Source organism: Poecilia latipinna, unplaced genomic scaffold (assembly GCF_001443285.1).
Source record: "Poecilia latipinna isolate Pla-1442-1.1 unplaced genomic scaffold, P_latipinna-1.0 Scaffold513, whole genome shotgun sequence".
Taxonomy (NCBI): domain Eukaryota; kingdom Metazoa; phylum Chordata; class Actinopteri; order Cyprinodontiformes; family Poeciliidae; genus Poecilia; species Poecilia latipinna.
The window spans coordinates 182,276-205,416 of record NW_015113129.1 but is presented as its reverse complement, the minus strand read 5'-3'; the positions used below and the strand labels follow the sequence as shown (position 1 = coordinate 205,416).

The window sequence follows — 23,141 nt, the reverse complement described above, 5'->3', positions numbered from 1 at the left end:
TTTTTTTTTTTTCTTTAAACAAAAAAAAGTAAAAAAAAAAAAAAAAAAAAAAAAAAAAAACCAGCAAGATGCAGGGAGGATGAATTCCTTCAGTTGTTCAGCACATCTGAATTGTCACATATTTTAGCACTTTATCAATTTTTAGACTTTACTGTGCAATTAGAGAAAAGCCTCATTCTCAGCACTTCACCAGACTTATAAACCAAGGCTGAATCTAATGAAACCTTGACATTTAATCGCTATTCATGGAGTTGCGGTTTAAAATAAAGCCTCTTTTAAAAGCAAGAAGTCTCTCCGTTAACAAGGCTCCCAGAAGGAAAACATCAATGATAGAAGAATTTAACTCAGTGATTCCTAAATAAAGATCAACAGTGATTGTAATAAACTTCGATAAATTTAGTCCGTCCTTTATTGGCCCAGGTTTGGAGAAAATAATTACATTTCTAAAAGGTGGAAACATTTTTTTGAATAATTACTTATGGAGATTTATTTTCCGTTTTATAATTATAAAAAAAAAAGATAAAAAATTAAAATCAACTTGTGTACATTTCCAAACTTTAGCTGATTAGTGTGTCCATTTCAATGGATCCATTCAACAGCATCAAACGTTGTGACACCTACATTTACCTGGGGGATGATAAACAGGGTAGCACAGTTTACATATTAAAGATGACTGTGTGGGGAAAAAAAATCTACAAAAAGAAAAAAAAAAGTCAATATTACTTGTGATTTCCACAGGGAGAAAAGAACAAGCGAAAAAAGTCCCAGTATTACTGTGGCTGTTCAAAATAAACTGCTTGGGGAATGTAAATTGAGTTTTCTTGTTAACATTTGTGACTCTGTCCCATTGGGAAGCCGGGCACAGAATACTAGACAAATGCACGGCTTGCCGAATCTTGACAGTGACAGCGCGGAGGCGACGGAAACCACAGCCTGTCTAAATAGTTCTGTCTGCAGGTTTGGTGGGAAGTGGTTTGTTATTTTAGTCGTTCCCCTCCGAGGAAAAAAAAAAAAAAAGATTCATGAGAATGAGCTCAGGTAAGAAAGTAATCTTACGGCTCATAGAACTCCATTAACTAACCACGTCTGTGCTCCATTTCACTCCCGGATAAGTCGGGGAATGAATGATTAACTTAAGAAGAAGAGGGAAGGCAGAAATATGAGGGGTTAACAACCAGACTTATCTAGTAAACCCATACTTTAATCGAGCAAGGAAACTACCCATAATGTACCACTGTTCTGCTTCTTCTTCTTCTTTTGACAAATCGAATAAAACTAAAACAAAAACGATAAACAAAATGCATCACTGAAAGATGAACAGTAATTATCGGTAAAGGTTAGGCCACAGCCCCAGAGGTAAACTTTGGGTGATTATCCACAAAAAAAAAAAAAGATTATTGGGAAAAATATAAATAAATAAATTGAAGGATTTACTCAATTGCTCATATTATTTTAAGTATGTAGAGGTTTCATAATAATCCCAACTAAAAAAGGGTTATGGACCGCGGTCAACCAAAGGCCACCGCTTTATTTTTCTGGCTGTGAGTAGAGCACTCATTTTTAGATCTCAGCAAAAGTTTTTTTTAGCATTTGAGTTGAACAAAAAAAAATAAAAAATACATTCATTTCACTTTCACTTTATTGCATAATTCAGCATGTTCAAAAATAAAATAAGACTCCTTTCATATATTGACATAGGGCCTAGAAATAAGACTCAGATTAAAAAAATACAAAAAAAAATTCTAAGAATTTTCAGAAATGAAAAAGAAATGGTGCCCTACTTATGTCTAAATTAAACATGTCAATACTGAGAATCCAAATCACACCTTCCAACCTCAGATAATGGCAAATTATTCATAATTCAGCTCTAAGTAAGCATGTCCTGATCTGATCCCCGTCAGTTTTTGAGGGTCGTGATCAAGGCATCTTTTAAATGTTTTAAAGCTCAGATAGCTGTTCAGGTCTACCGTTTCACATTTCATCAGCTACACCTCTAGCAATACACGCTGCCACATTTTGCGTGATACATTTTTAACAATGTCAGTCTATTTTCTTGTGCATGGCTTGCAAAACTGCTAAGCTGTTGAGACATTTTACTTTGTCAACCGAATGTGAGGTTTTCTACGTAGAATCTGACTTCATTCCTTTCACCAGTAGCGTTTCCAGTGACACGGCAGCGACTTCCATAATGTTTCATGAGTACTTCCCCAGCCAGCAGAGCTCAGGTACACACACACACACACGCACACACACACGCACACACACACACACACGCACACACACACGCACACACACACAGAGCATTCACTGCCGGAGAGAACTGCACGAAGAGCAACCGTAGCGATGGACACGATATTTTCAGATGTCCAAAGTGAAACAATAAGTCTATTAAACATGAAAAAAAAAAAAAAGCTTCTGTAAGTTTTGTCCTTATAAAATTAAGTGGAACCAAAATGAAAAATCTGCAAGGCAAATTCTTGTTAAGCCACTTCAGGAAAAATATGCAAACATTAGTTCAATATTTCAACATGCTGTTCCAGATGTAAACATTGTACCTATTTGCATCAAGCCAGATATCAGTTTCACAGCTTTTTTGATGCAACACTAGCAGCACAAGAGTTGACATGTACTGAAGTAGCATATTAGTCCTAAACGTAGCGCCGGCAATCCAGCCAAATTTGTAGCACCGTAATTCTGCCACACTTGGCGCCATCTGAAAAATTCCAACGGTTCCTGGAAGAGGAGACGTTTCCAGCCAATATTGGGTTATTATGGTAATTTCACCCCCGCTGTACCAGGGAGTGAAATTAATCTGTGGGGCGCTCTTTTAATAGACGGTAAATTGCAAAAATAACTAGCTAGATACTGAAAGTTCCAGTTGTTATGGATAAATGGGCAAATATATTTACTCACTGGACATTTAAAGATCTGCGTACAATTAAAATAAGCAAGACTCTCCAGGTGGACATTTTAAATTTAGGACATCAAAGCCCTGCAGAAACCGCTTGGGATAAAAAGAGAAACTGCACAATTGCCGAGGTTTACATTACTTTTTTGAGATTTTTTTTTTTACCCTAAATTTATGAAGTTCAAGTTTGATCAAAAATGGGACATCATGATCATTTTTTATAGTCCTTACTATTCAATTCACAACTACACATTGCAACCATATACGTGTTGTATTTAAAATTATCTTTATGTTACATTATATGCAGATTCTTCATGATCTTACTTACATAAAGCTCCCTGTCAGCCGTCGATTTGCTGCATGATTGAAGAGACTGCAGTGAACTTCATGCAACTTTCATTTGAAAAAATTGGCTGCTTCCACAACTGGAACGCTCGTATATTCACGATTATGTAACGCAACGAAGCAAGCTCTTCTTTTTGTCAGCCTACAGCAAAAGGGGCCCCATATTTTAAAGTTGTGCAATATTTATTCACAAAGTCTTTTCTCCTGAGAACCTTGCTTATAAAAAGCAATGTTTACTGTGACTAAGATGCTCTGATGGAGAGAAAAAAAAAGGTACCTGTTTAAGACCTTCGACTGTTGTCTGCTTGTAAAAAGGCCAGTGAATAAAGGATTACATGAACCAGTCATCACTGAAGGAAAAAGAACGGGGGTGATTCACTCCAGCTGCAGCCTTTCCTCATAATTGGCACCGATGTATAAAAAGCCTCAAGATAAATTTATATTTTATTGCAGGAGCATGTCATTCTCTTAACTTTATTTATTTTTTTTTACCTCCTCATACCATCTTCTTCTATGTGCATAGTTGCAACATAGACTTGTCCTAATTTGTCAGTGTTTCAACTGATTTAAATAATTGAATGTTCTAGAAATATTTGTTACTTTAACTTTTTTTTGTCTTTTTGCATCTGTAGTTTTGTATGTGCATTCGGGTGACAAAAGGCAATTTCTGCTCTAACTTAGAAATAATGGTAACACTTTATTTGAAGGGGGGTGAATAAGACTGACATGACACTGTCATAAACATGACATAGCACCTGTCATGAACATGAATAAGCCTTCATGAATATTTATGACTGTTGTCATAAAGCGTCATTTGGTAAATTATGACACTTTTAATACAAAGTTGACATGATTCAAAATGTCTTTGTTATGACAACTTGACATTAACCAAGAAATCATTACTGTTTAAACTTTACCTTTAATAACATAAAGTTACCTAATTTTTAAAGGGCAATCAATAATACTTTTATAACAATTTTATATCAGTAATGATTTCTTGGTTAATGTCAAGTTGTCATAACAAAGACATTTTGAATAATGTCAACTTTGTATTAAAAGTGTCATAATTGACTAAATGATGCTTTATGACAACAGTCATAAATATTCATGAAGGCTTATTCATGTTCATGACAGGTGTTATGACAGTCCTATCCAACCCCCTTCAAATAAAGTGTTACCGAAATAATTTCAGTTATCCTCATAAGGTTTCTAAATGTGTCAATTTTATGACTTATTTTTTACAGATGTGTACTAATCTAATACTTTTTTTTGAACATCACTTGAAATCCCAGTCAGTTTACTGGTATAATTCCAATAATTATACCAGTAATATTGATTATTGAGAAAGGTTTAAGTAATTTGACAGTCTTTTGAACTAACTGTAAACCAATTTCCTTTTTCTCCAACCGTATTTCTTTGAGTTGCTCGTCTCATTTCAAACAAACTCTTTGCTTGAAAAATTATATCTACTTCACTGTACGTGCTTAAAAATGCCAGCATGATAAACTAGACAAATCATACCTAACCTCTAGCAAACCACACAAATAGGTTATCAATAAGTCAAGATGACGTGATGATGGCTTGCCAGATGTGGCTTGTGACAGCTCAAGGTGACACATCTGTAATTTTAGCTTCACTAAGGGATGAGTTAACGGACGACCATTGCTGGCGATTTGGAATGGGATGCCAGACAAGTTTAGCAGGTACCTCTGTGCTTACGTGGCCACAATGCCATATGCTTCAACTTTAATTATGAGGGACTTGGGGAGAGAGGGACTCTGGGCTGAACTATGAATCACTGCCTCTCTGTCAGCCTCGAAAGCCCCGTTCTGCTGGAATTAAGGGGGCAGAGATGTCCACTTTGATCTCCGCCGTCTAAAAATAAACACAACTTAAACAGAGACGGCTTACATCACAGTTTGTTCTCATTTAGAGCTTTTTGAACTAATTTAAAGAATTTCACCAAAAGTGAGTGAAATAAATAACGAGAACTAAGTGGTGATTATCAAAACCAAGCCATAATCTATGAAGATTTTTGTTGTTAGCCATTTGCTCAGTTAAAATTCAATAAAGTAATTGGCTTTTACCTACTCCAAAGTCTTTTACAAGGAAAAATACTTAACATATCAGCGTGTTTCTATACTCTATAATCCCTAAATAATCTGAAATCCCACCAGACATTTTATGATTTTGCAGATTGTCTTGAAAAAAATTGCATTTTGTTTTAAGCAGCACAATGTTGAATTTATTTATTTTTTCTGAAAAACTCAGACTCAGATGTTTAAGTTAGGCTTACATAGCTCCTGATGGTAATAAAAATCTCATGACAAATGGACGCAGGGTAAATACACAGAACAATTGCACGCACTCGAGACAAAACTGAACAATTAAATTGAGCATAGCACATTATAGAGGAGCTTTGAAGGGTTAGCTTTGATCAGGGCAGGTATAGAGTGGGGGAAAAAAAGGCCCAGTAAGTGATGGGGTCCAGTCGACCTTAAACTACCTCCAAAGACAAACAACCCAAACTCCACAGCCTCTGACAGAGACGCTTGTGCTGCACTTGATCAAAGGAATCCTCATTTATCCACCCAAGGTTGGACTCCATCCCCCGAGTTTTATTTGGTCTAAAACAAACCTTCTGACTTCAGGAGGCCACAAACCAGGCAGGGACTCTCACCAGGAACCTGCAGCCTGAGCCTCCACCATGCCCTCCCGCCCCCCGGCTGTATCAATTATCCCATCCAATGTCAGCCAATTAACTGACGTTGAATACAGGAAGTGGCTAGAGCAATTCCATGCAATTAATCATTGTGCAGGAATACATTAAAACCCTCCCTAAATGCGATTACTACTGGCAGTACAGACTGAGCATTGAATAATAATTGAGCCTGAATAGTTATCTTCAGTTCTGGCTGAAAACAGAAGTGGTTCTGTGGACATTGTGCGGATTTACGCTGCAAGGCGTTTAGACACAAACTCCTGGAAAGGAAAAGCCGATAAGACGCCAGATTCAAACCTCCTTAATGCAAACTGCACCTAAGCTGAAAACAGCAAGTATGATAAAAAGCAACAAATGGCACTAACAGTAAAACGGGGATTTAGGACCTTTCTAGCAATAATAATAATTAAAAAAATTTACCCACAAGTCAAGCATAACGCATCCCATTTTTTCTTTAAATGTTGTTAATATCATCTATATTCTTCTTTCTCAAATTTGTTTTATGAACAAATTCGAACAAAAACTCGCTGCCGTGTTCTTAAAATGAATTTGTTCTTAAAAATCAAAGCAGTGGTGCACGCTCTTTTCTTCAATGGCGTCCTTTGTGTATATCACCATCAAAGTTTCACTGTATGTCATGCATTCGAGAGCCTCGAGTCATGTCAGACTCGGTTGACATTCAGCGAGTTCAATACAAGCTGACACTCAAAAGAGAAAGGAGGAAGAGAGGAAAGCACTTAGGAAATGAGAGTCGTGGACAATGACAAAGCTGAAAACTATTCAATACCAGAAAGTGATGTGACAGGAAGGGCTACTAGGGTTTACCCTTTTAGTCAGAGGAGCGCCGCTAAAGTGCAGGGACATCACCGGGTCAGTGCTCAGGGCGAGTCGACGTGTGGCTGCTCGCTTGTTGTCATTTACATGCGTCTTCAAGTGTGAAATGCGAGCAAAATAAGAGCGTCTACAAAATCTCGCAATGGATTACAATTGGCTGAGCCTGATTGATGTCATTGAAGAAAAGGGACAAAGGCATAGGAGCCAACATGTCAACGTTAGCTGTTTACTCCGTCTCCCAGGGGGGAGAAGAGTGGCGAGAGCCGGAAGGTGGGGCGATGACAAAGCTGGTGAAATGATGGGCTGTAGATGCCCTTCACCAACCTCCGAGGATGAGCAGCTCGGACCAGGAGCCGCTGATAAATAGGCTTGTGGGGCGCAGGGTCTTAGGTGTGTTTCATCATCTGTTCTCCAAGCAGCATGAATTAACACCACTGCTGCCGCTGAAGCATCCTGACATGTGGAAATGCCAGGAGGAACTTGAGGATCGTCAGTGAATGTAAAAAAACAAAAAACAAAAATGATATATAATATATACACACATATGTCTAAAAACAAGCATCTTTGCCGCCAAAACCATTTGAAAGTTAAAGTTTTACTTTGATATTTTAGAAGTGTTGGTATTGCATGATTAATTTATAATGATAAACATGATTTACAGGAAAATATTGTCGTTAAACATTTCTAAAATGCTTGAAATCTTTTGAAATTTGCAGTTGGATTATGTTTGTTGGCTTCCTAATAGAATAGAACAGAATATACTTTATTGATCCCCAGGGGGAAATTGGTTATTTGTTGAAAGCTACTCCATTTTAGGTAATAAATACAAAGTTAGTAAAATATACACATACAAGTGATAAGTTAAACTTAAACTTGACAAACTTAACCTGTTACCCAATATTTAAAACCTGACATGATGTTTTTTATGTTTCTTTGTGTTTAATAGTTTAGTTTATTGAAAAACAAATAAACAAAACGGTAACATCTACAGGAAGATACAGAGATCAATCTTTGTAAGACACTAGACATATGAATGTGCATATCTGAGTGTTTTATAACTTTGTATGCAAATATACTTTGTTTGCTTTTGTTGCTAGGAACGAAAAGTCAATATTTTACAGAACATTAGTGTTTCATATATAATTAGGGTTAATTTCTAAGCTTTAGCAAAGAAACTTACAAGTAATCAGCCCTCATTTCTGGCCGTCCCAGCTCTGTTTTGGTTGATATATTTGAGATGACGACAGTTTTTGGTGGTAGTCACATGACCACACAAAGCTAAATAGCTTTAAGCTAATAAAGCACCAGATTCATCTTTCTACAGATCTGGTACGGAAGCATACCCAATATAATCTCAAGCTAAACCAAACCGCAAAATATTTTATAAATTATGTAAAAAAAAAAATTACATTTTCAGATACCTCATATAATATACATAATATACAAACTAAACCTGAAGTCATGCTTGGTTCAAGATGCCTGCGTAAGGTATTCTTTTGTTTTTAAATTTGACTACATTTTGTTTACCAGATATTTTTAAATCTAGCCATTAGTACGATAAATTTTTGTCGTAGTTTGCATCTGGGTTCATCTCCTGACAAGATCTTAATGGCAGGAACGAACTACAAAATACATTTTTAATATGTTTAGTTAGCTTTAATTGCTGCTTTAATTAGCTGAACAGCTAATTAGAGTCCAAAGGCAAAGTGGAACAGAAAATGAAATTGCAAGTGATTGAGCCTGCATTCACATTATCTCATCTTTACTTTGCAATTTTAACACCAGAGGCGAGTCTTTACTTCATCTAAATTCAGATTCAGCATTAAAATATGAAACTTGCATGAAATACTACTGTGAATGTGCATTAAATCAACATCGACATTGTATTTTTTATTCCTGTAAAAAAACCACACAAAAAAAAAACACTGGAACAAAAAAAAACAAGCTGAAAGAAATTTTGTATAAAACAAAACATTGTATAAAACATAAATAATAAAAAACACTGGCCATCTGATACAACTTCCATTTAGATATAAAAAATGATCAGTTTATTTCTGTTTTGGATTACTCGGTTTTATTAGCTTTCAAGGCTTTGGTAATGATATTTTACTAGATCTATGTCAATAAATTTCATTAAAGCTGCTACAAAGTTGAAGTTGAGGGACTCAAGAGACAGATGCTGGGACAGCTTATTCCTGTGTGTAGCACTGGGAGGAAATATTGCCTGAAATAAGAGGTTGTAAGAGTAGAACTGATCAGCATAGCCCTTGTGCATAATCCAAAAAATTAATATAAAAAAATGCAACATTTCACACTAATTAAAACAAGCAAATAAATTTAACGTTTCATCATCTGAAGCTCCTCTTGCTCATGAAACACAACTCGATTATATTTAAGGTGACTCGAAACATTTCACTTTGATATCTCTGCGTCGAACCACAGCAAACTCAATGCAGGGGCTTATTCCCACAAATCTGACACCAAAGATCAGTCCAATGAACCAGACTGCTGTTGTGCTTAAGAACTAACTCAAGAATGTGTCTCAGTGCTGCATAAATCAAAACCCACGCACAAGTTTCAAAGTAAATACATGCTGAATAATTTCTACACTTCGACACTCTCTGAATCTCCGCTTGCCTGAAAACAGCGGCGCTGCACCGAGCGCCTAATCTGCCTCTTCAGTTCCAACCTACATTCCTGACTAGAGGGCTGTTGTTTGAGCAGTTCGTCTTGGAAACCAATGGGGGAAAGAAGAAGGCCCCCGAAGGCATGACCTTCCCTCACTGCCACCAATTATATCAAGGCCTTATAAAATATAGATTATGTGCCATCTCAGTGCTGACATATCTAAAGGCTGGAAGCACGGGGAGTGTGCTCAGAGGCCACAGGCAGAACCCAAGGGGAGAGCAAGTTGAAAATGACAAGATGAGGAGAATACAGTAATTCAAAAGATGACCTTGATGGGAAAAACTCAGTCTGCTCCGGCTGAAAGAAGAATAAATAAATTAAAAAAAGAAGCCTAGCTTGCTTCCAAAATGATTGGTTGATCAATTTATATCCAATCAAGGCTCTAAATATTAAAATGCACTGATTACGGCGATATTCATTAACTTAAATTGCATTCTGGACCAATAACCATGTATTATTAATGGATAGGAGCTGAGTTTGGAACAATTGGCATTTAACTTTGTGTCTTAACCTTTCAACATAAATGTCAAGTCAAATTCTAATAGAAAAAAAAAGTCTGAAGTTCACCCAACAGTGATTTCATACATTTTAGCTCAAGTGTCTTTTTTTATTGTGGGGGATGGGGCGCACCTATATTCAACCCCCCAAAATGCTCTGTGAAAAGCTATCAGAGATTTTTTTTTTTTTTTATAAACGTTGATGGCAAGATATCATATTTCATGGTGCTGTATGACAGAAAAGCATGAAAAATCTGAAAGTCTGGCTTTTCTTTTTCCTTGCACACACACACACACACACACACACACACACACACACACACACACACACACACACACACACACACACACACACACACACACACACACACACACAAGAACTTATCAGTGAACGTTGTGCATCTCAAGAAAGAAAAAACACAAAACGTGCCACTGGAAGAATGTGATATAATCAGCAAGAATACAAGATAAATTTCTAACACAAGAGAGCCTTACTTCAGAGAATTGGATTTTTGTCTTCAGGTTTTAATCAGCCACAAGGTGCTGATAATATTCTGGAGTGTTGCAATTTTTTTTTGCAGCTGTGGCGTTTTATTTGCTACAGGTCAAAATTAAGAGTTGTACCAGGCACTGAAAACAAACTACAGCCAACCATTTTCCTCAAACACACTTCTGTGCTATGCTTTCCTTGGTGAAAAAAACAAAAAACAAAGAAACATTCTATACATGTTTCAGCATATTTGTCTCATTATTAGTTTGGTCAGTGGTCGAGTAATGAAGAAAAAAACCTATGAAATCATCACTTCATAGTACACTGTATACCTGTTTTTTCCAAGTCTGGCTCCTGTTTGGACCAGCCCACTGTTAAAAATAGTTTTAAAAAACTACATTTTTACACAGTACACATGAAAGGACTTCAGAAAATTTAAATCTACCCACTACTGGGAAAAAATATATCCCTGCATTGCGCCACTGTTGGGAGAATAAATAATATGAGACTGAAAGAATACATACTAAAACATTTGACGTCTTAAAAAAACCCTGAGTCAAAAGAAACCCTCCCTTTTACCACACTGAAATTTATGGACTGGGGAATCCTGCAAGAATGGCACAAAAAATAAAAAAATAAAAATGAAGGCCTGTGAAAACAGCTGCATAAAACTTTTGATTTGAAACACCTAAAAGTTTACGTCAGTCATTTCTCCAGTCTTGTTCTTCATCAAAAAGTGAAATGGAATGGTTGCAGTGAATGAGACGACAGTTTTTACCTTCAGTCTCCCTTTTCTGAATCTTCTCACACTAGGATTTTAAAACAGTCAATCAGAGGCAGAGATCGGCTCAAGATGTAAAGAATGAACGTGTCGTTATAAGGAGCTACCAGGAAGGGATGTCAACGGATTAAGCCTCCTTTGCTGCCCTTTTCACCTCCACCAATGGAGTCCTTTGTTCCGTTTTGTTCCTTGAAAGCTCGCCCAAAAAACTTCCCACAGAATCTCCTTGAGGTTTTTGTTCTTTTCAACCAGTCTTTCAAAACAATAAAACTTTAATTTCCCTTCCTACTCTCCATTGTCTGTTTTTCTCCTAAATTTTCAGCGTATTATCTCTCCTCTGGTCAGTTATCTCTCAAGTTCCATCTTTGGGGAAATCTGCGCCGCTGTGCTGGGATTACCTGTTTTCCAATTAAATCAAGATGTATTTGCCTTTCAAAAGACTCTCTTTTCTTAGTCTCCCTCCCGTTGGAATAATTGATGGAGGTCTCTGGCCTTGTGATGAATGACTTCCAAGTGGAGAGATGAAAAGAAAGATGAATGATTTCACCCCTGTGTGGACTGGAGTGGGGAGGAACAAGGAGTGCTGACATTGTGACAAATACACTGACCAAAGCAACAAAACCTGGATGAATCAGCAAGGGACGGAGAGGTGGCATGCGCTCATCGCGGCTCAACAGACGCTCACCCTGCCGGCACCACCTCCGCGCGTCTGTGTACACCACAGACAATTACCTGAGCCTTGCAATTAACTTCAGGCTTGGTGATAATGCTGACAGCTTGCCAGGAAAGGAGTGGTGGTGGAAGGAAGCCAGCCAGATAGGACTGGAGAGGATTGTGTCGGCCGCTTGTGTTTGTGCACTCTGTGGATGTGGGAAGGCCAAGAGAACAGGTGCGGTAAAGTGAGGAGATGCCCCAGGTGACTTGATGTGGACGGTGCCACCACTTTCCCAGCCAAGATTGTGAAGATGAAATAAGTTTTTCCCCACTGCTGCTTGCACAGTTTTCTGTCAATGAGCTGGGAGACAGCAAGTATTTTAAAGAAAGAATCCAATGAGCTCATGACGGGCCATCTGTTTCCGAAGACCAGTAGGTAAGTAGGGCGTAGAACTTTATACGCATCGTATGTCCCTTAGGGGTACGATAAGACTGATGGGCAGCAGCACCTACTCAGTTATAAGCATGTGTTCCCAACACAAAACAAAGAAAATCCAAGGTTATTGTGTAGCATTCTGGCTTTTTGTGTTGTGTTGATTCGCAACTTTGTTCTTTTGCAGTTTTGGCGTTTTGCACTCAACCATCAAACATTTTGTACTTTTCAGGTTTAGAGGGAAGTCGCTTCAATACAAACGTTTAAGGAATGGCTTTTTTCAACCATCTTATGTTTGGTTTAGATTAAAATTGGGATTGATAAATAAAATACGTAGGTTAAATGAAACCACCGTATGGGTGGATGTGGTTGTGTGGCAAAAAGTGAGCATGGAGGTCTGTTTTATGCTCGGTTCAGTTAAAGGTTTTAAAGACAAAAATAAGGTCAAAGGCAAAAAATTATGGTTCTGCAAGAGAAAGTGGTACCTGCTGCCTTCTCAGGCTGTTTGCAGTAAGACTGCTCTGCCTCTAGCCTACCTGTTCCTTTGACATGCTGGTCAGTTATTTGTTGCCGACTAAGGCAATATAAATTTAAAATTCAGCTAAAGTATGCAAGTAATTGTGAAGACAGGTTTAACCGGTTTAAAGAAGTGAAAAACCTTATCTGTGTTCATAATAAATCATCTTTTTGTTAAATTATCCTTTAGACCAATACAGTACACCAATGCTACACCAATGAAAGTTGGTGTCTCGCATGTCTTAGATCTGTCCCTGCTGGAACAAAGCTGGATTAATGATTCAATTACATTCTTAGTGTCTTACCATGTTCTATGGAGGCCTGGTAAGCAGCCCTTTATTTGATTCAAGTGATGGAGGCATCTAAAACGTGCAGGACACAGGCTCGAGGACTGGATTTGGAACAGCTCTGCACTATAGTTTCCACATACTCTGCAACACACGAGTGTCAAACTCAAGCCCTGAAGGGCTGTTGTCGTGCAACGTTTAGATGCGTCTTGGCTTCAACATGCCTGAATCACATTATGAAATCATTGGCATCCTCATGTAGAACCGGACTGCAAGCTGTGGAGGTAATTTAGCCATTTTATTCAAAAGTGTTGGATCGTGGACACGTCTAAAAGTCGCAGGACGTCGGCTCCTTAAAGACTGGAGTTTGACACCCCTGCTGTAACATCAATAATCTGTTTGCTTCTACCGTAATTTAATAGAAGAGTAAAAAATACCAGTGACCCAAAAGTATGCTGCTTGCTACTGTGCTGCACTGCTGGATGGGCTGGAAATGTATCTCAATTCATGATATTACTTTTGAGTGAGGCCCACGGCTGTTACATCCAAAGCCCAGAAAAGAGTCACTAGAGGAGAAGTGCTGCTGTGCTGGGCTCTGTTCTGGGCTGTGTGCTCTTCATACCCAGGGGCGATGGATGGATAAAAAGGTTTGAACTGAGCAGGCAGAGCTAGGGACCGAGAGCGGAAGATGAGGGGAATGAGGGCTCAGGGGTATGACGAAGGCAGATCCATTTAGATTAAGCGGCTTTAATATCCTCAAATTTGTCCAAGAAAAAGCAGTTTGCGCTGACGCCGTCCCGTCTTATTTGATTGTCCGGCACAGTTCAGACGATCTCAAATGATGTGGCTTTAAATTGTTACTCTGACAAGGCCTGCATCTCTGCCGTTATTTCAAAAACACAACAAATTGTACTCTGAATTCAGTGATGTCTAAACTGAGGCCCTTTACAGCCACTTAAACGGGTGTAGAAAGCAAATCTAGCAGCCTGTCCAAATAAAGCACTCCCGCGAAATATGCCGAGTCACTTTTATTAAGTTTAAGTCTCCTGGAGAATGAAGACAAAATTATTATACATGTATGGAGTCCTGCAGAATATACTCTATTTATGAGATTTCTTCTTTAAAGACTTAATTTGCTCTTTAACTGAAATGTCAGAGGAAAAACAAATAAAAAAAATATATCGTTCAAGCTAAATTATCTAAAAAAAAACCCATCATTGTAACTTGAGACTGTAAGTCTATATTCAACAGAAAACATGAGATACCCTTATGATTCATACAAAATTATGATATTCTGGAAAGGTATGGCAGGCCAAAGAATGCGTTTATGTTTTTCTTAAATGGAACCTGCTTGACACTGACTCTTGTATATTTGGTAAAATCTACTAATTTAAATTTTAGAAATGTAATCATTCATTCATATGTTTTTTTTTCTTCTTGCATATTAGATTTTGTAAAGTTCAGTAAAGTTACAACATAACAAAAAGGGAAACAAAATAATATAGTTCATTCATGAACCAAATCATTAAAGTGTTCCTCCCCCTTCAAACGTTTTTGTTTGGCACTCTGTCGTTTTCAGTAGTAGATACTCTTATGGTCACACTTGTCTTGAAACCTGTACAAATTACACTAAACCCGTAATAAAAAAATGCACAACAGGAATAAACATACCCAATTGTTATTAGCTGCTAAAAATATTATGGTTCCTTAAAAGTCACATATTAAATCAATAAAATGTGTTTTTTTTATTGAAAAGCAGCATCATTTTTGTCCTTATTGTGATTAAAAATTATATACCTGTTGTAAAGCAAATCATAAACTTTTGCCTGGGAACCGCCTGGACTTACAGAGTTGTGCGGTTGACCTTTAGAAAGTGGTCAGCTTCCTTCATAACTTGCTGTTCAACTCGGTGACCAACCATCGCATTGTAAATGACGGCCCTAAATGTCACCACAGTTGTTCAAACACCTTGGGATCTTAAACATCTTGTCACACTGATTATTAAGCTCTCAAATGCAGATATTTCTCGACATATTTGGATTTGGACCAGCCAGTGATAAAACACTGCAGTTGCGGGCGTGAGCCAAGAGAGGAAACGATGGAATATGGTTTCATACCCGTGAGGTATTCTGGGTCAGGCACAGGGTCTGACAGCTCCTCGTGGCACTGGACCTCCGTTGGCACCGATGCCACCACCATGCCATCTGGGAGCTGCTGCTCAATGCCTCGGGCAAAGTTCTTCTGCCTGGTGAAAAGACGGACAACAGGAGGTTACTTTTTTTTTTTTTTTTAAGAGTTCAGTGGAGCAACATGATAAAGAAGAAAAGAGGGTGCTGGAAGAGGAGCATGTTAAGACATTGACACAAGAGTGGTTATGAGATGGGGGCAGAGAAAGAACATCTATACTGCATGCAAACACTTTTGTCGTGTGCATATTAGTAGCAAAGAAAGTTAAATACTTCTGGGGCGTGTGGGGGGAGTGTTATGTCCTTTTATCTGCTTTATAGGCATTTTGACAAATGATAACCAGGTGGCCAAGGTAGCACTGATTAAAAAATAAATAAATAGTTATGTCCAAAACACGGAAGTGTCTGGTTCTGTCAGAGCAGACGGACAGATGATATGCATTATGTGAATACATGTGGAAACGCGTGTGAAGCCCAATCTTGCTCCACAGACTGGGTGACAGACTGTATATATAATTTGTTCAGTCAGCTGCCACTGCTGCCGCCTGAGTGTCAATGGTGTTAGACACTTCGAGGCATGTAGAGGATTATACAACCACAAAAGTCAACACTGGAAAAAAAAAAAAAAGTGTGAACTATTCATTTGTTTGCTATTAAAGGATGATAAACTTATTGATGCTCTCTTATTTCCCCTTTATGTTTGAGTATACTTTTGTTCTCTTTTAAACATGGGGTACTTTTTAAATTGCTATACATTAATCCCAAATCCTTGTTGGCATTTCAGATCAACTTAAAATAAGTTAGAACTCACCAATGTAACTAAATCCTTATCTTGTTTATTTTAAAAAGGTGTTATGAATATTTTGTGTGTTATTTGAGGGAATAACGTTATAATATGAAGCTCAAAAAAGTTGATTTTACATAATCCATCCCGACCACCCCCTGAGGTGTTATTTACCAAGGTCTTAGGTTTATTCTGTCTCAGCTATTGTAACCCATTCTCTTGGGTTAGTGGAGAGACTGGAGTCGTGTGGCCAGCTTAGCAACACCGTTGCTTCATGTAATGAATATTCACGACCCTCCAGTGACCCACTTTCAGACGCAACTTTCTCCATTGACTTTTCAGACTCCATTTTCATTCAATAGAGCACAAGTGAAAAAAACAACCTAGTTTGCATCAAAGTGAAATACATGCACAATAATAATAATAATAATAAAAAAAAACTACAACAAAATAGGAGAGGTTAGATAACGTATAAAAGCAGTGAATAAAACCCCCAAGCAATAAACAAGTAAACATTGTATGCAAGTGATTAAACCAAATAAAAGGCAGTTCCAGCCAGTATCATCTTTAACCTCTGTAGCCGTTGGAGGCGGCAACTGAAAAGGACTTAAATGTAAGATTAATTAATAAGTCTGCAAGATACTTAAGAACAATTTCATGAAGACAAAGCATTCAAGTCAAAGCATTATTTAACTCTAATAGGACGATGAATTTTGAAGGCAATAAAGTTAACACAGGTCAAACCCAATTTACAAAGACTTGCAATAACCTAAGCATTAAGACTTTAAAAAAAAAAAAAAGCCCATATCATCCATACATGTCTGATGGAAATGCTGGTGCTGCTGTATGCCCCTCCCTGTCCGTAGATCTCACACACCGCTAGTAGTGATAGATGCAAGAGTACCATTTCTTTTTATTGTGTTGTCTAAGGTAACTGACATGCAAGCTCCTAAATGGGTTAAAATTCAGTAAAACTTTAACTAGACACCAGAAAAACAAACAAAAAAAAGTCTACAACAACAACAACAACAACCCAAAGTCCTATTTGAGTTACTTTTACTCGCTCCATGGATGGATGCAGGAATAAGGTTGGAATAGTGGAAAAACGAAGAAAGAAAAAATCCACATAGGAAAGTTTATTTGTACTGCTACAGTAAAAAAAAAAAAGTATTTAGGGTGTCTTCACTCACTACGTCTGTTTTCTTTTGCAGCAAATGACTCCTGCTTGAACTCCCTAACGGGGCCCATTTCATCACCCCCCACTTACGGTGCCGGTTAGGGTCACAACAAGGTTTCAAAGCATAACAACTTCAATAAATCAGTGGCTTAAGTCCTTCAGCTGTCTCAAGACCACAGCTAATGAGGAAATATCTTCTTCTTTTCTCCTCTAGGAAACTGCAGTCATTATCTTCACTCCAGGCTTACAACTTACAAACGCCCTTTGTAACCTTGTACTGTACTTTTTTTCATTTTTTTTTCACAAGTAATGTTTTATTGAATATTTCAGTTCAATGTTGCATGAATAAGCATGTTCTTCCTGCACACTATAGGGCGAGGAAGGCAAAAACTGTATGAAATACAATATATCTTAGGAAAGAAGCTGTGCCATGCTTTGCTGTAACATGACTTTCATGATCACAGTTAAGTTTGTACGTAATAATTTGTAGCCGATAAATGTGCCACAAAGTTGACCAGAGTGAACAACTTTATCCCGACTACTGTTTGATGTAGGAGAGGTCCATCAGAGGTTTTTCTGCAGTGGGGGGGAGTGACTGTTGCCATTGGAAACCAGCCTAATGAGAGTAGTGAGACTGAATACAGACCATTACAGCCGTAAACCTGAACCCATGGCTTATAAGACATTAAACTGCCTTGTAAAGCTAAAGGGCAAGAGCGGTATAATAACTTTTTGCTGATTTGTAATTGGAGGTAATCAGTCTTGCATATTAATTTGACCCAAGCTGCTTATAAACGCACAGCCTTAAGATTGTGTGCCTCTTCTTAATTGGACATTTCGTAAGCAAACTGTAAACAGTTTAAACCAATTTGCAAGTCGGTACCACGATCCAGTACGGACGCGCACGCGGTTTTTCCATTTTGAAACAAAATCGTTGACATCTATCAGTCTGGAACCGTTTACAAAGCCATTTCTGCACAAATGCAGAAAACATGGAAAAGTTGTGAACCTTCCCACCACTTGGCTGACCAACCAAAATTACCCAAAGAGGACATGGAGTACTGGAGATTCCTCTTGTCTCATTTAAGGTTGGTGTGTTCATGATTTATGTACATAATATTCCAAGACAAAATTTCAGAGAAGTAGTTTCCTGTGCTGTAAACATTTTATACTAAGTGTATGTTAATTGTAGGCACCCCTAGTATTACGTTTTTGAACATACATGAGTGGGCAATTAAAATGCACGGAGGATTTTTCAGCTTCACACTCCACCTACTTCTGTTGTTAATATACACTCCATATAATGCTTCATTTGATTCATGCGGCGTCTGACGGGGGCTGAGCTGTAAAAACAGCACACACAAATATTTACAAAGCACAAAGTGATGCCTTTGGGAAAGTCACAGCGTTGGAACAACAGAACCCACAGGCTGAAGCGAAACGCTGGTAGAAAGGCCGTGTGCAATGTAACATTAAAATGCCTTTGAGATTTTACAGACACGGTGTGGCTGAGGGTGAAACGGTAATTAAGAGAAACAAAGCCGAGTGTTGATCGGACAGACTCCTTTTCATGCAGCCCAGACATCTTGACTGAACTACATGTAAAATTACAGAGAAACAGGGAAGTGACATATCCAGAAACAGACGCAGTTAAGCTTTTGTAAGCTTTATTTGTCAGCTCAGCGTCACAGATGACTGCCGGCGTGCTCGATTCCATGAACTGAAGCCCCGGTGTTTGCTTGAGGTTCTTCACTTTAGACCAGGGGTGCCCAAAGTCGGTCCCTCGAGAGCCGGCATCCTGCGTGATTTAGTTCTCTCCCTGGTTTAACGCACCTGGATCAAATGATGGCTCATTAGAGGAATAAGAACAACACTGACATGCTGAAATGGTTGTCATTTTGTGTGCAACTTTAAGGATGCAAGTAGGATTTATCAAATCATACAACCTTAAGGCATTTAAAACCCAGTTAAAACTGATGAAGTAATTTCTTACTGATTATTCTTAATCTGCTACATGGAAATGTGGTTATCTGACTACAATAAATAACATCTAGTAGCAAAAGGTCTCGCATAGTTATTTTGGTTTTTGTCATCAGCCACGGCCTCTCATATTTTACGCAGTTGACTCTTCCAAATTAATATGTGAAACACATTCAATCATAAAATTTAGTGCAAATACACGAGACCTGTGTAATTTTATGATACAACATCTCAGTGTTGATTTAAAAAGACCTTGTTACATTCTTTTATTTAGTTTATTGGCACTTAGTGGAAGGAGGCTAGAATGAGTGGCAATTAAATCAAGAACAACCGTTAATGTACACTTGTGAAAAATTATGGGTAATTTTAGCCATTTAGTAAAATGTAGGCCAATTCTTATACTTTGATCCACTTTAAAGCATCATCTTTTTGACAGGTTGTGAATCCCTATCAATCAGTGAATCTGTATTATTTTAGTGGTTCAGTGATGAAAACAAACGCTTCCTCGTTGATGCCGTTTATGTAAATTGTGCCGTTTGACACCAAAAGCGCGGTTTGACTTGTTCCTCCAGAGTCTGCTTTTTGCTGATGAATGTGGCAGAGAGGGAATGAGAAGAAAAGGAATAAAAAAAAAATAAAAATGCTCCCCTGACAAAAATATAAAAGAAATTTTAACAATAACACTGCTATGCTTGATGCTTTTACAGTGGCTTCACTCTAAAACTCTGTTCAAAAGGTGCAACTGTAAATGCTCTTCACAGATACTGACTTGCGCTGCGTACGGAAAATATTCACAGCACTCCACCTTTACCTCGGCACGTTAAGTGGAGACGCCGACATGTAAAGAAGAGCCACTGAAATCAACCACGACTCCTAGAAAATCTTCTTGAACACACCTCAGAAAACTAAGGCGTGCCCACATGCGACAAGGAAAGGCGGAAGAGGACTCTAGTTTTAGGTTAGCTGTCTAAACGTATGTTGTTGTTTTTTTCCTGGACTATGCTATACGGCTCATCCGCTTGCACTGAAATATAAGTTATGCGTTGCTAAATTTGCAGCCCAAAGCAATCACAAACGAGGCTGGCTGGGATTTGATCACGCTGGAGTCAAACATCTGTCACTTCCTGCTGAAAGTATTTCTGCATGATTTCAGCTGTCATTTTAACAAAGCACATAAATAGGGACTGTAATGACTGGATCTCGGTTGTTTTGCTGAAGATGGTGATTTTTTTTTTTCTTCCCCTCTTAGAAGCATGCTAAGTGGGACACGAGCTGGGTTCCATTCAGTGCATTCACGTCTGACAATTTTCACTGTTAATTTTGTTAGAGGATGACATGTAACATTTAACAACCATCTGGCACTGTGAAGATGTCATCATTCATTTCTCTTTTGGAAGTTCACAGAACTTTTTCCTTTTTTTACAAAACTGCCAGAAGGAAGTGAAGCTTTCTTTCCTTTTTTTTTTTTTTTTTTTAAACAGGACCAGCAGAAAAGCAGGCACCTGTTTGATAAATTATTTGAATGCAAAATGTGACAAAGCACTTAGATGGTTTTGATTCATATCGGCCGTCCTGTCGCTATTGTGTGCTATCCTTACAGTGATTCCCTCGACAACGAAGCTCAATAAGAGACAATTAAAGCTACTAGCTAACCCCCCTCCACCTCTATTAGTCTACAGCAAACACATTTTATGTTTTGATTAAGTGAGAGTAAATGAAGGAATTCCTCGAGGGTGACATGCAGGGTGTGGTGCTGCGAGCTAAAAAAAGGTTTTGGAGTAATAAAAAAAAAAAAATGCTCTCGCAAAATAGTTTGGGGTTGGGGGAGCTGTGTCAGGTAGGAGCATTGACTTAATCATTGATCCCAAGCAGCAAGCAGAATGAGAACAAGGGGCACTAAAATATTCATTAAAACCTGCTCTGAGCTTGTCGAGAGAGAGAGAAAGAGAGAGAGCAATAGAGAGGAGAGGAAGGGGAGGACAGTTAGGAGTAATGAGAGGAGGTTAGCTTTTTAACATCTCATTACGGGGAGTCCACCGGCTCCCACTGAGACAGGAAGACAGAAACCCTGTCAAAGCGTTCTGTAATTTGAAGCCGGAATCACATCGAGCCCGCCACTCCCGAGATGTCACCCTGGTAAGACCTTCTTTCAGGAGGGAAACGGCTGAGTTCCCTCTCAGGTTGCTTTGTAACCAAAGTCATCCTGTGTCCCCCCCGCTTCCCCACCACACCATTCTGCTCGCCAATGTCAGAAAATCAAACAAATAAACCTCTTATTTTTATTATTTTTATGAAAACAACAACAACCTTTCTGCAAAGGGAGGTTGGGATAGATTTCCCTTAGCAAAAGACAGAACAAACATGAGAAGCATTTCCAGGGCTGGTGCGCTTCAAAGATGGACCATAAGGGATACTTGCTGGGGAGGGAGAATCAAACCCGCTCTGTGTGCGCGAGTGCCAATGCTCTGGAGGGTCGGTGCTGAAAGAACTGTGACTGCGTGTGTGTGTGACTATGCATTTATGTGCATAGTTCAACATCCTGGCTATTTTGTCTTTGTTGGTGTCATGTCGACGGCCACCTGCTCACACCACTTGCTGCTTCTCCATCAATCCCCCACCCATCTCACACTTGATGCTCCTGGCAGTCAAAGAGAAAAGCACACTAGGGGCACAGAGCTGATCCATTACTACACACACATATCCTTGTACTTCCATCCATACACACACACACACACACATGCACAGCCAAAGAGAGAGGGCTATGTCCCAAATAAATAAAACATTACAAGCAAAAACACTGACTTTGACTGTTTACATTTTTTTTTTTTTTGCAGCTTTCTGCAGATGGAAATGGGATTTTGTTTGAAAAGGGAGTTGGGGTGAAGAAAAGAAAAGGTAGGAGAGTGTACAGAACAAAAACAAAAAAGGAGCACACACAAAAAAAATAAAAAAAAAAAAAAAAAAGCAATCGAGACTATGGAACAAACCCAAAAAAGTAAACATTGTGATATTTTAGAAGTGAAAGAAAACCATAAGAACTGGGAAACCTCCATCCAGAGTTTAAACAGTATAAAGTGTCGACTTCTTTTTGTGAATGATGGGAGGCAGATGCTTTGTGCCACTCTTGCTCAGTGGGGTGGGGGTTTTTGAAGAGATGCCAGTGAAGATCACATAAAGACTTTCTTTCTCTCCCTCTGTTTCTGCTTCCAGTTCTCAAGGACAAACAGGGTTTCTAATCAGACTGTGTGTGAATGCTGTCTCACTTGCTTTTTTGTAACTAACGAAAAGTTAATGCCTGTCTGCAGCCTCACATTTTTATTACATATAGTGGCTGCAAAAAAGAAAAATCAACTTTTCAATAAGCTTCTCTTAAAGTCTTTTTATAAGAGCATAAAGAGGATGTGAGGTGTTTATTTTTCACAGCTCATTCAAATGAAATGAGAACACATCAAAAAACATGGTGCGCTGGTTGTCAAGTGACATATTTTAGGAGAGCACTGCCATTAGGATTAATTGACATAAGCAACACTTCAGTCTTCTCAGCAGGAACCACATTGTCTAGCTCTTCTGTCTAATGGTGGGATCATGCCTCTAACCTCAGCAGGAAGCAGCAAGGTGGTGGGATTCTAATTTGATTTTTTTTCCTCTCTCAAGAAATGTTGCAGCTTCAATAACTCCTAATAAGAAACTAATTCCATTTCCTGCAAACAAATTACTGTTAACCAATTTTCAAAATATACATCCTGGTTTCAAAAGCACTACAAATTAAAGCTTTCTTCTTTTTTTTTTTTTTTCCCCTAGCAAAATTAACATCCATCCATCATCAACGCCCGCTGCTGAGGCACGCTCGCGTCACTGT

At 38.4% G+C, this 23,141-nt stretch overlaps 1 protein-coding gene across 5 annotated transcripts in view; it reads right to left on the bottom strand.

Moving 5' to 3' along the window:
* Window positions 1-23,141, bottom strand: part of LOC106952426 (astrotactin-1) — a 223,679-nt gene that overhangs the window by 18,885 nt on the left and 181,653 nt on the right. For all 5 annotated transcript variants that reach the window (XM_015040520.1, XM_015040524.1, XM_015040523.1 and 2 more), the window contains one exon: window positions 15,273-15,400. In XM_015040520.1, coding sequence (XP_014896006.1) covers window positions 15,273-15,400 — 128 coding nt within the window. The remainder of the gene's footprint in view (window positions 1-15,272; window positions 15,401-23,141) is intronic.